General features: G+C 39.8%; 1 protein-coding gene across 4 annotated transcripts in view; it reads left to right on the top strand.

The window, feature by feature from the left end:
• csnk1a1 (casein kinase 1, alpha 1) overlaps window positions 1–14,058 on the top strand; it is a 28,553-nt gene that overhangs the window by 5,557 nt on the left and 8,938 nt on the right. For 2 of the 4 annotated variants that reach the window (XM_006803673.3, XM_006803671.3), the window contains exons 3-5: window positions 4,231–4,357; window positions 4,515–4,613; window positions 11,872–11,955. In XM_006803673.3, the coding sequence (XP_006803736.1) occupies window positions 4,231–4,357; window positions 4,515–4,613; window positions 11,872–11,955 (310 nt within the window). The remainder of the gene's footprint in view (window positions 1–4,230; window positions 4,358–4,514; window positions 4,614–11,871; window positions 11,956–14,058) is intronic. The other 2 variants (XM_006803674.3, XM_087845779.1) reach the window with 1 other exon arrangement.

Raw genomic sequence — 14,058 nt, 5'->3', positions numbered from 1 at the left:
AACTTCCTCACTGTGGCTCGGGCTTTTTGTTTTATGTGTGTGTAAAGAAGTGACTCAAGCCTTGTGTTGGGGTCATGATTATGGCCTGCGAATGTTACAGAATTGTGTGCATATTGTGACTATAGTTGATTCCCACCAGACTTGTGGATTGAAAATATATCGTGCCATAAGATAATTATGGCAGTTACAAGTAGGGTTGTTCCTGGGAACTCATTTCTTAGTCTCTCTCTCTTTTTTTTTTTTTGGTCTTGTTTAGTTGACTAATCAGCTCGTCTAAAACTAAGAGACTGATGTCATTAAATTTGAGTCCCCGTTTAATGGGCAGTGTCAAAAACGAAGGCATTTGTAACCGTTAATTCCTTAACAAGGAATCATGACGCTTGACCCTCATTGCTATACACCTTTCATCTCCACCTGGTTTATTTAAAGTATCATCATCGTGTATTTATATAGCACTTTAAAAACACACCGGGTAGACCAAAGTGCTGATCAATACAAATATAAATAAAGTAATACAATAGCAAAAACCAAACCTAGCAATAAAATTACACAGAGTGGTAACTGTAGTATAAATTGTCAGTCGATCTTGTTACACCTTCAGTATTACTTCAATCAAATGCAGTACCACAAACTGTTCCCTTCATTTTGAAATGTCGCCTCTAGACCTTGTTGACATAAAAGTACAGGCTGTTCTGAGTGAAAACAAAATGAAACTATGAAGTTAACGTTAGTGAGACTGCAGTTTTGTTTTAAATCATTTGAGTTTTTTCAGTGGCAGCACACAATCACACCCGTTTCCCTCTGGGCTCAAAATTTCCCCCAAATGTTTGATAGTTTAAAAAATATAAAGTGGATTAATCACTCACTTATGTTACTTTTAATTAAAAGTTTATTCAAACACAAAGATTTCGTTATTCCATTTCAAATCGAAGGTCAATAAACCCCCTACTTCCATTAGTACCTATTTGGATTCGCCAAGTCATGGGACATCATAGCACGGGCCTCAGTGAAGGCAGACTTTAATGACAACTGAGCCTTTCCTCAGTTCCCACCATTTACAGGCCAACGGCATACAAAGTAAAATTGTCACAGGTATCATTTTTCGCCCTCGGAGACCTTCTGTAATGTTATGGACAACTTAATGTGCACCAGCATGGTTGCCACCATGTGTAGCTGGACCTGGTGTTACATACTGCCCATATTTTTGCCACAGATTTACTGGTTTACTCGCTGTAGCTTCTTTACTCAATAGGTGCACATCAGCAAGAATCAACATACCCACACATGTCTGTACTAAGGCCGCCACAAACGATTATTTTGATAGTCGACTAGTCACCGATTATTTTTGCGATTAGTCGACTAATCAGATCATCATCCATTGGACGTAAAACATACAGCTTATTGCACCAGCAGCATCTGCTCTTATATAACTATCATTAGCTTACAGCTTTAAGTGTTTATTTTTAGTTAGCACAAACCTTAAAGACAAGATGATAGTTTATTGAATTTAAATGAAATTTGCAGATTGTCTCGGTGAAGTTTAATAAACTCGGCCGTCTGTTCTTTATGTAAAATATAACAGGACACTGGAGTAAATTCTCGAGCATCTCACACTTCTGTTTAATCAGTTCTCTGTTTGACGTTTATTCAGCTGTGTAAAAACTAACTTTAATCTCAGCCAAACTGATTTACTCAGGAACATTTAAAACACTGAAAAAGCCGAACAATAACATTTTTAAGTTATCTGAGTGACTTACATATCATGTTTAACCTGAGTGGCGAAAGACCGCGGGGGGTCTGAAAATGATGTGGGGGGGCTTCGAATTTGGACAGTCTTCACCGCATCGCTGTAACGTAATTGGCCTACCAATGCGGCCTCCGAAGGATGCAGCCGGTAAATTTGGACACAGCTATGAAACCTGACACAGCTTCTTCTTCTTCGCGGTTTAACGGCAGCTGGCATCCTTGTACATGCAGTGCTGCCATCTTCTGTTTCAGTCCGTTATTACACTCTTAAATCCTACTACTTATTCCTGCGTCTTTTGGGATCTTACAAAGCTTCAAATGACGCGTCGACTATTAAATCAGTCGTCAATGATTTTAATAGTTGACGTAATCGTGGCAGCCCTAGTCTGTACGTCCATTCAATTCATCTTTCTACGCTTGTTGGCATACACATTTGATCCCTCTTTGTTTGTCGTGTTGGGCCTCACCTCTTCAATAAGGTAGCTGTAGCTTAGGAGGTGGAGCAGGTCATCTACTAATTGAAAGGTGGTGCTTTGATCCCTGACTGCTCCAGTTTGGATGTCAAAGTACCCTTGGGCAAGATACTATAACCCCAAGTTCCTCTCCAATGCAACTGTTGGGGTGTGAATGTGAGAAAGCACTTAGGTGTAGAAACAAAGTGCTTGTCTGAATGGGTGACTAAGGCATGTCATATAATACTTTGAGTGCTTGTTGTTGTTATTATTACATTTTATACAGTTATTATCGGAGCCTTTAAAGACGTGGTTTAAAAGTACAGTTTGGTCTGGAGATCTGGTGTAAGTGCATTCCAAAGTCTTGGGACAGAACAACTAAAGGCTCTGAGTCCCGTGGTAGTCAGGTGAGCAGACAGAGGGGAAGCTGAAGACGAGCAGAGTGTACTCTGAGTACGTATGGAGAACATTTGATAAAGACAGGCGAGCCGGGTTATAAAGGACTTTGAAAGTGATAAACAAGATCTTGAAATTGATACTGAACTGGAAGCCATGGGAGCTGTTTAAGAACAGGTGTTATGTTTCAGCAATTCTATCTGCGATTTCATTCTTTTGCCTTTTAATAAAATTAACAGTTACAGTGTTAACTAAACGATGAGGCGACTGGGACCTGAGCACCCGTGGACGTGGGAAGTATAATCCCTGTATAAGTAATCTCGGTTCAAGTTGTAAAGAGTGAAATTGAGCTTTTAGACAGGTATGAAAGCACATCAATGCAAAGCAAAGGGGCGTTTGTTACAGATATTTATTTACTAACAAAATATTCTATGAAAAAACAAAATCAAAAGACTAATTTTCAGTCATTAGTTTTGAAAATATAAATATACAAAGAACCGTGGTTGGTTTGTTCCTTTCCATGTTTCTAGACACAGAGTTGGCTTTAGAGAACAGATTGTGTTCAATGTTTTTTCCAGAGTCACATGACTCCACATCACAGTAGTGTTTTAGAGTGGGGAGGAAAAAATGAGACTGTCTTAAAACAATTTTAAAAGGTTAAATGTTCAACCTCTGCTGCGTCACAATAACTTATGTTTTCTTGTTTCCTGACACATCAGGATGTCAGTCGGAACAACTAAATTAAACCAGAACCCCACTAAGCAATGATGTCATTGGTGTTAAGAGAGAACGCCATTTGATGGGCTTCCGTGGAACAGTGTGGGCTTAATTTTACAGGACATTTTAATGTCTCATGTTTGTACCTCAAAAACACATTAGTATTATTTCAAAGTGACGTGTAACCTTTTGTTCTTATACGACTCATTTATTATGCACAAGGGACACGTAAAATGACACAAGTAAAACGAGCCTTTTATAAGAGGCCAACCTGCTTTGGGTCTGCAGTGGTCCCTCGCTATAACGCGGTTCACCTTTCACTGCTTCGGATTTTATTTTTGTGCAATTTTGCATGTTTTTTGGTTTGTTTGTTTTTTGTTTGTTTTAAACAGTGTATTGTGTTCTGCATCCTGATTGGCTGTAGACCATTGTCAGTCAATCCCGTGCTGTCTCTCCTGTACAGTACAGATGCGTTCAGCTTGTCACATTTACATAAATCTTCAATCGCTAGCAGCGTGACTCTGAAGTGCTGCACTGCATGTTTGTACGTTTTCTCCCCAACAAACAACAGTGTCGACAAAACGTTGTCACCTGCAGGTTCCTTTGGACTTGTTTTTCTATGAAGGTTTGAACTTTGAGAGTTTAAACAAGAGAAAAGTGTGAAAATGTTCCTGCCTGTCTGAGAAAAGAGTATAAAGTGTGTAGTGAGGGTTTTACAGCCTTAAAACATCTTTAATAATTGTAAAAAATAAAGTTGGCTACTTTGCGGATTTCACTTATCGCAGGTTATTTCTAGAACGTAACTCCTGGGATAAACAAGGCACCGCTGTATATTCAGCCTGTGAAGTTGGTTTAGAGAATGCATTGTGACTGAGATCAACCGTGAAAACCCACTTTTCTATGTTACTGTTGTCATCAGGTGGTATGGCCAAGAGAAGGACTACAACGTCCTAGTTATGGACCTGCTTGGACCCAGTCTGGAGGACCTGTTTAACTTCTGTTCTCGCCGCTTCACCATGAAAACTGTCCTTATGCTGGCAGACCAGGTATCCAGCTCACACACACACCCACTTCTCTGCAGGCTTTTAAAAAAGGGAACTAGGCAAAGGTTTATTATCTGTATCCTGCCTTCATATATAATCTGGAAACTTTTGTCCATTGTAGTCATTTGGTCACATTTAAAACACATTTTTATATCTTCAGATGATCAGCAGAATCGAGTATGTACACACAAAGAACTTCATCCACAGAGACATCAAACCAGATAACTTTCTCATGGGCATCGGCCGTCACTGTAACAAGGTAAGATATGCAGGACCAGTACATAAGTATGTCATATTCAAGGACTGTATAGACCTGTTGGAGGATAGTGATATGACAGGGGCCAGATATTATGAAGCAGTTTCAACATACGTCTTTCAGTTCTATGGAATCACTGACGACTAGACTATACGGTCACATGAAGTTGGTTAATCAACTTGCTGAGTTAATCCAGGGTTTCACCTGCAGTTCACATGAGAGGGGCGGTGTTGGCAGCATCGAATTCATCTAAAAGGGGCTTTTTCATGGGTTACATGACTTTTCTTCCACATCAAGTGGAAGAAGGGGAATGACTTTAATTTGTCGGCAGATCAAAGTTAAATGAATTTGTGTTCTTGGTGTGTGTTCTAGTAGCTGCAGTTACAGCAGTGTAAAAGAGAAATATAGGAACATTTTATGCTTTTTCTAAATCAACAAATTAGTACGTGCACATTTCTGTGACAGTGCAACAGAGTGTGTGCTTCACTCAGTGAGGTTAGGTACAGTTCAATAAGTAGCATATGTATGCCCCCAGCATAGAATCCATATTGCTCTTAAAACATGCTGTGAATAAAAGAAACAGTGAAAACATAACCTGCTTTGGACACTTCTGTCCCCGTTGTCTTTAAAGGGATTGAGAGTATAGTTTAAGAACAGAATTCAAACAGGAAGTGTCCTGTTTTAGGATCATGAATTAATGGTAAACGAACAGCCAAAGTGTTATGTTTGCTGCCAACAGGGGGGAAAAACACAGGATTAAAGTTGCATCTTAGATCTATTACTGATACTCATCAGGGAAGCACCCTCCAACTCTCCATGCAGAGGTTACAGGAGTGGTGATGCTGTATTCTGGAGAATCAGTGATTTCATACCTGTTGATGTCTGATCTGGAACATCTATAGCATAAGTTACACCTCTGTAAGTAGTCAATCACCTTTTGTACGACAGAAAACCAGGACTAACCCTGTTGTCATCTGGATAAGCTGAAGTCCTGCTTCCTAATAGACACCTCTGGTAGTAAATGTTTAGCTTTAGTAATCTCCTGATGGTGACGTCATCAACACAAACGTTTTTGATTTTCTGCTTTGATGCTTTGTGTAATGACTCCAGTCGGCACCATGGAAACACGAACCTTTCACTAAAACAGATCTGTGATAGAACTGTGGTGTGTCTAGGAGTGTGCTTGTGAATGTAAAAAACATGAATGATGTTAAAACAATGCAGCCCCAAGTTTTTAAAGAACAGACTGCTGATACCAGCAGCAGTGAAGATGATTTCATATTTTAACGTGGAGCCGCAGTCTGTCTACTTACAGTGTAGAGTAATAGATTTCACAGGGAAGTCAAAATTAATAAATTATTGCACTCGAGCAAAGAGGCAGAAGACGGTGAGCGTAGGTGAAGGAAACAGCAGCACTTGTTCCTGTAATCACAGTGAATCCCATCCAGGGAAAAAGCTCAAAGTCACTCATTAAGCCACCTGCTCAAGACGCTGGGAGACAAAAACAAAACTGAACTTTGTAGCTGCTCACATCTGCAGCGACCAAAAGCCAGACGCTACATTAAAATGTGCATATTGGTCGGATACGGAGTTTAAGCTGAAGAGAGCCGACCCACTTTCTGTTGCAGTGAAACCTGCACCAAGCAGGGGGCAGTTTAAACAGTGAGGATTTTCACAAGACCATATTGATTTCAAGCCTTTAATAAAATATTTTTAATTAAATGTAAAATAATATAAAATATTAATTTGTAATAATATATTAAAAAAAAAATTTTGCAGGCCAGTTATAAATGTACATGAGTAGAACTCTGAGCCAGTCACCTGCAGCTGTTTGGTAACTGAATTATTACCATCGACACCGGCAGAGAGGCTGTTTTCAGCAGCAAAGCTCAGGGACAACTTCAGAATCTGCTCACTTTTCTTCACTGCAGCCATCACATGTTCTTTTTCATTGTAGTTTTATTTATAGAGCACAAAATCTTTAAGGGCTTTGCACACACAACCACGTATACCTGAACACACAGTCTCATCCAGCAGGTACAACACTGTTGGAACACTTTAACGGTTTTTGCCTGAATGCAGTTAAACTTCTTGAGTCTCTAAAATGGAGAAACCTTTGTCCTTTTCTGTTTTGGTTTTGGAAGACTGCAGATCAGGTGTGACTATTACTATAAATATTAGCAACTTTTTTTTTTTGGTCTACTAGAAATGGAAAGGGACATGGTAACCTGTGTTATTGAACGGCAGGGTTTGGTGCCTTGGGCACAAGTATGAATTGTATTTTACAAGAGGGAACAATGCCTTATTTCCCATTTCCAGCTTGAAGAATTTCTCATTTAAACGTCAGTCCTCCTGTTTTCTCTTATTAGGATTAAGAGGATTATGGATTAGGATTATGAGGGCTGAAAAATTCTCCCAACACACGCAAATTAGACTTAGCATGTGTAAGTCTGCATTTGTGAACATGTTCATGAGTTCCCGTCCCCATGTTGGGAATATTGGTTGAAGGTAGATTTAAATGGGCTTGAATCTCTAAATGCTGGTATTTAATGCATCTGTGGGAAACATTGGATACAAATTTGACACCTCTTTATAAAAGCTATTGCCATTAACCTTGAACCATCGTTGATCCCAACATTATCATCCATGAACATAAGTAAATAAAGCTCTTATTTTGAAAATCGCTACTAACCAGCCAGCCCTGCTCGCATCCGTTTTGTTTCTCTGTAGTAATCGTTGTTTTGCTCTGGATCTGCTGTCAGCGGGAGGACTGATATTAACATTAACATACAGTTGGTGGACATCTGGTTAATTTTGTAACTACACTCACCAAAACTGCAGTGCAGAACCAGGGTTACTGTTGCCAATGATAGGTCCAGATGGGGACCTAACACCGTTTAGTGGTGTCAACATGAGCTTATTGCAACTGTGCAAGATGCAGTCGCAAAATGTTGAACACCTGTAACATGACCATAACACCTGTAAAGTCCAACATGAACGTGGACTGAATGTCAGCATGCTGAAGGAGCTGTGTGATTGGTGGGAATCAATTCTGAGTCTACTTCCTGAAGTTATTGTTGTGTTTACTGGACATACCGGTCTGTTTTCCCAGATGTCCTTATCTACCAGTTAATGATGCTTCACTGTGGTAGTGTTGCTTAAATGCTTTCATATTAAACCCCAGTTTCTCACAGGAATCCCTTAAAAATAACAGAGCTTGGAAGTATAGTTGTAACTTTCATTTACTTGGTTGAGTTTGTGACCTTGTTTTGTGGTAGTGTTAGTATCTAATGCATTTTGGGCCACTTAATGTTAGTTCCTTTCATAATCTCTCTGTTTCCAAATTCAAGTCTGCCTGTCACCATGCCTGAGTGAGGTGATGAGTGGTGTAGAGCCGGGGAACTCATTTTCATCAGCATCATGGTTTCCCTCAAAGGACCATTTGTAACTGGATAAATGTAATTGAACTGTTAAACTGTCTCTGTATCTGATTTTTGATATTAGGTTACAAATAATTCAAACATTTGCATAAATGCAGCAACATTGGTTGACACGTTGCTTTAATTAACAGCTTTTAAAGTTATAAGTTTAATAAAGCCACACTACAGCAGCAAAAATAACCTCTTCATAACTTACCATGTGAACTTTGTCCAAGATGAGCTTTGTCACAGTGGGTGATGAGCAGCTGCTGAGAATGTGGGACAGATTTGTATTTTAGAGAAACAAATGGCTGAACAGTCTTCACATTGTCAGCATAAGCTACCCCCAGTTAATGATGTAGTTAAACAAAAGCAGAGGGGGGGCCTCTGCAAGCACACTGAATACATAACTGCACATACAGAAAAGTGTATAATTTTTTTTAAAAGAACAAATTTGTTTCAGTTCTACCAACTAGATTGGTGAAGTTGGATCGATGGTGTGTAATTAACACACCATGTAGCTTTATTGTTGCCACAAGACCCCATATTACACAATGTGTCCACCCATAGGGCGTGTCCACCCATAGGGCGTGTCCACCCATAGGGCGTGTCCACCCATAGGGCGTGTCCACCCATAGGGCGTGTCCACCCATAGGGCGTGTTCTAAAAAGAACACAAGATGCAAACACCGCCATTAAATTTCAGTTAAATGAAACTATTAGAAGATTTGAGTTAAAAGGAGTTAATAATTCCATCCAGATGAGATGCTGACCACAGGCAAACACAAATTCTGTTTGTTTTTTGTTTTTGCTTTTTTTTTTCTCATGAAAAAATCTCTCCTGAGCTTAAATAGTTTGAGAACTACGTTCCTGCTCAGCTTCTGTGGATGGTATGACATGTCTCCATACACACAATCCACACAAAGCTTCTTGATGGATGATGAAGTAATGTTATCAGAGGTTTGTGGCATCCCCCCCCCCCCATTTTTGTCCTATGTTAATCCTACCAAGCAGCCTTTTCCACCACATCGGTCCCTCCCTGTCGTCGTCCCATGCATTGAAGCTACATGAAAGAGCTCCTCGGGACAGACGTCAGCCTTCACGCCCCGTATAAAAATTGCTAACTGCACTGTGTCAGTGTTGTCTGTGCTTTTATCAACAGCTAATGAAAAAGCCAGATACCCCCCTCTGTGACGGATGTAAGATTGCCTGTAAATCCCCTCACTCACTCTGCTATGGTGTTTTGTTTTTTGACAAATTGATTTTTCATTATTTTTTTACGAAGTCTTATCTGGTTGGTGGATCCCTGGTCACAAACCCTTGGCATGCACCACTTCAAAAACAGTCTGAGAAACTCTTTGAAGCACGGGCAGTAGCCACAGTAAAGCTACTGTTGGTGTCCCTCTGGGCTGCAGCTTTGATGAACACATTCTGCTGAGGTTGCAGTCTGCCTTTAATTCTTGAACCACGTTTTGTTTTTGTTGGAGACTAAAATGATAAATGGACTGATGTTTTTTCTTTTTTAAATACATGTGAAGGAATACAATGTATATAGACCTCCCTCACCACCGACACGCTCACAGCACAAGCTGTTTTGGTTTTTCTTCTTAAATAACAAATATTCATTTTCCTGTTTCTCATTAAACAGCCTTCCTTCTGCATCGATTCTCCTTTTTCTGGAAATTCTGAGATGGTCACTAAACCCAGTGGTGTCGTAGGAACACTTTAATCTAGTGGCAGTTTGCTGTCTCTTCATGGGACGGCTTGTGTTTTGGGATATGTAGTTTATTGTCACTTTATGTATATTTGTATTGAATCTCTCGTGGCAGATTAGGCCGGCAGCCTGGTGTGTGACACAAGTGGTGTAGAGCACATACAGATCACAGTGAGGTGGTGCTAAAGCTGTGTCCACACTGGAAACAATTTGCTGTGCTTTGAATTGACAGCTGTTCAGTTGTGGACGTTACAGGCTTCTGATACATTTAGTACCAGATCGGATGTTAGTCAACAGTATTTTTCATAATCATTGAAAGTCACTTGAGTGACTCACCTGGAAGTTGAGAAACGTGCATCTTGGGTCCCACCCTCGTGTATACTTATTAATATTATCAGTATTACCAACATTTAACCGTTAAGAGTTTGAATTACCGTCACGTTGTCCCTGTCTTGCTCATTTTTTTTCTGCACTGCTTAGAAGAAGTTAAAAGCTGCTGTAAATCAAAATTATGAGTATTATGTTTGCTTTGCAGTTTTAGTCAAATTAAGGTGAAACTGAGCACTTGGTGATGGGTTTTAATAGTGATAAAAGTAAAGCTTTTCTTCCTAATATTGAAATATGCTGATGAGTTATAACTGCTAAAGAAATAAGAGTAAGAAGCTGGCCTGACAATTTTAAGGAAAGTGAGGCTTTGGGCCACTCCTTAATATGCAGCCACCCCACAGGCCCTGTGAAGAAGAGTGCTGTCATTATGGAAACAACAAGTCCCAACAGGACAAAACATTTTCATCAAAAGAAAAAGGTTATTATTCAGGACAGTTTGGTATTTAGTCACAGATTCTACTCAATGTGCAAACTATAGTCATGGATTTGTTTAATGCTTTTTCGTATCTAATCTGTGTCCACTTCACAAAGCAGAGCTGTGCTGAATTACTATAGTGTTGTGCATGCGTGTACAGACCTTGCCATGTGAAGTATAATACTGATGAGGCACACCTAATGTTAGACCGAGGCTTCCTTTGCTTGGTCATGGCCTCAAAAATCCCAACATGAGCCATTTATGCCTGTGTTACTGGTGCGTACTGGTTTGTGGCAAGGAAAGTGTCCAGTAAAAACACGTTATCTGTGTGGTGGGTATATTTTGTCAAAGATTCATTTTTAGCTTTGCTCTGTTTGCTGTGCTATTTGAATGCCCTGGGTAAATATCGCACCTATATTGCTCTTCACTAATGCAAATAAGCTTGTGTAGGCCAGTAACAGAACACTGGACGTCCTCAGTCGCTGGCTTCTACCTCACCTGTTAAAGAGCTAAAATGACACTGCATGCCCGTTATAAGAGCTTTCATATTTCATAGCAGATTTATGCAGTGTTGACCATTTTAAAAAATACATTTTTAAAAAAAATAGTATTTATGTGCTAGGGTTTGTTTGGGTTTGTTGTTGTTTTTAGATCACCAAATCACAAACCACACAGTACCTTAGTCCCTCTGCTAGAGCCTTAAATCTTTGGTAAGGTTGCACGGTATCAGAGGAAATCTTGGGTGTTGGTTTCAGACTTTACAGGTGACTTATTAACCACTTTTGGTTTTGGTTTGGGCAATACTAACCTAACTGTAGAAAAGACATTAACCCATGAATTTGCTTTTTGTTTTTTACATGCTTTATGTTAATATCAAATACTCTTCACCACTCGTCACTACCAGTTTACCGAAACCCCGCTTGTGCCCAGGTCTTTTGTGAGATATGGCACTTGCTGTCTATTTCCCCCAAGTGTTTGTCAGACATCATACTGAAGCATCCATGTGTCCCATACTACACACACACTTTGATCTGATCTTTCCATGGTTGTCCTGACAGAAGAAAACCATAATAAGATTTCTTCTAGACAGGTGGCCAGAATGATCAAATCTGTAGCACGGTTATTTAAAGTGTATTTCTTATTTAGATCCAGCATCGCATGTACAAAAGCCCGTGCATATCCTAGCTCTACAGGACAGTGTTAGTTGTTAAAAGGAGAAAACAATGTGGGTACAAACAGAACTGCCTGTTGTACTCATGTTAACTGTAACTGAAGGTGGATGGAGGCTGTGTAATTTTGACCCCTGCCCCTCTACTGTCTGCCCTAGTGTTTAGACTCGTCAGTGGGGAAGAGGAAAAGAAGCTTGGCTGTTAGCTCTTCTCAGGATCCATCTTTCTCAGGATTAAACCAGGTGTGACCTTTACCACAACACCAGCTGCCTCACAACTGCAGTTGTCGCTTTGCAATCATATTTTACTACACTGGTTTAAAATGAATTAGCCCACCAGCACCCATCTTGCAGTTGCATAATGCCCAGCGTATGTGCTCCATCTAACAGTGTGAATCTTGTTAGCATTGGCTAAGAAGTAGTTGTCATTGCCATGTGATGTAACAAAGACGCTGCATTCATCTAAATTATACACGAGTGCCTGATTGTCCTCATTGACCTAAGAGGAAGTGAAATGACTTTATTTTTTTATTTTTTTTTTAGCAATGAATCAAACCTAACTTTAATAACAAGAAGAAGTCAGTGAGCTAATAGAAACAAACACTGGAGAAACAGCAGAATCATAGAATCTAATGTTCTGGTTGATTCTTGTTAAGTGTTTAATACTTTACCAGTACTGGTGGGTGGTGGGACCAGTCTGCACTGTGTAAGTCTATTTCACACAGCAAAGGAAAAATGGAAGTTTATTTCATTTTCACCAATAAGACTGTTGTCTTTATGTACCAGCAGGACAGCAGCAAATCGCATTTAACGTGATTGACATGCAGTGATAAACTGTTTGACCTGCTTTAGTGCCTCAATGTTGAGGCGCTAAAGTTGCCTGGTTCTTTATCCCCCTTTTTAAAGGTCGCTTATAGTTGCTGTGTTTGGTTTTCTAAACCTAAAATGAAATCTTTCAATAAGAGACTTTTAAAGTCTTAAAGCTGAGGCTGTGCGGGGGGACATTATTGATATGTCATCCCAGTGAAGGTGAACTGCACGTGCGACCTCTGTAGAGTCCAGTTATCATGTCATGCTACCTGTAGTGACACTGACCATAGCCAAATATAAAAACTACTTTAAAAAAAGAAGCCTTATTGTTGCTCATCCAGTGCATCAGTTAATTTCATTACCACCAACACAACCAGTGTCAGAGGTCAGGGTTTTCTGAAAATCTTGTCAATGCAATCAAGAAAGTTGCCTTGGATTTTCAAATTGATACAATAAGTGTCTACTTAGGTCTGAGGGGTAGCACTGGCAGTCACCAGTACTTTGTTTTTGAGCAGTGTATCTGGTGCTTAAAACTCATATCAACTAATGACTATTTGTCAGTTGTGAAAAATAAAATGGGCCAGTATAGTGAACTGTAGGTGTGCTCACTCCAGTCTTGGAGTGAGTGGGAGTTCTGTCTTGATAGGATTGCAGGTTTGGTCATGTTGTAACAGGGTGTTTGTGTGTGAACACTAGAATTATGGCTGCAAGCCTAAATTACAGAGATGAGACACCTTAATTTCATTTTTTTTTTCTCCCAACCCCTTGACCATGTCACATTTGGGAGGGAGCTATTCATTTATTTATCCCCCCCGGGGTCATAAATGGCAGTATTATACTGGCTGTGAGTGTGCATCCAGTTGTAACTCCTGTTGTTGGAAGTGTGTGTTCTCTGGACTTGTTTTTACCCCTCAGCCGTAAAAGGTCAACAGGGGTGTTGATGTCATGATGCTGGTTGGGCGGGCAGTTTGGATGCCTACGTTTGTGAATGTGACAGCTTGAGAGCGAGGTGACATAGGTACATAGATACCGCAGGTGTATCGACTTAAAATCCCCCTACCAGTGACTTCAGTGACTTTGACCTCAAGGCCAAGGACGAGGTCAAGTTTTCTGAACATTTTGTGAATGCCATAACTAGAGGAAGCCGCCTAGGATTTTCAAATTGATATCATAGGTGCCTCTGCTAAAACTCTTGGTCAAGTTTGAATCTCACCGACCTTGACTTGAAGATCAGAGGTCAAGTTTTCTGATTAAGTTGAGAGCCAGGCGACGTAAGATTTTGACATTGCTAGCATAGGTGTAACCTAATGAAGGTACTGATATTTTCAAGTGTTGTGATCAAGCCTTTATTTGACTTTGGGGTTTTGTTTTTGATTTTTTTGTATTTAGCATTTAAGGGTGTTTTTTTTGTTTTTGTTTTTGTTTTGTTTTGTTTTGTTAGAAATTGTAATATAGCAAAAAAACATTGGAAGGTTTTTGGGTTTTTTGACAAATGTTATGCAGTTAAACGATTACTAGGGGTGCAACGATACACAA

This window comes from Neolamprologus brichardi, chromosome 2 (assembly GCF_056152115.1).
Source record: "Neolamprologus brichardi isolate AB-2024 chromosome 2, ASM5615211v1, whole genome shotgun sequence".
Taxonomy (NCBI): Eukaryota; Metazoa; Chordata; class Actinopteri; order Cichliformes; family Cichlidae; genus Neolamprologus; species Neolamprologus brichardi.
The sequence above is the reverse complement of the archived record's forward strand: the minus strand, read 5'-3'. Positions and strand labels throughout refer to the sequence as shown.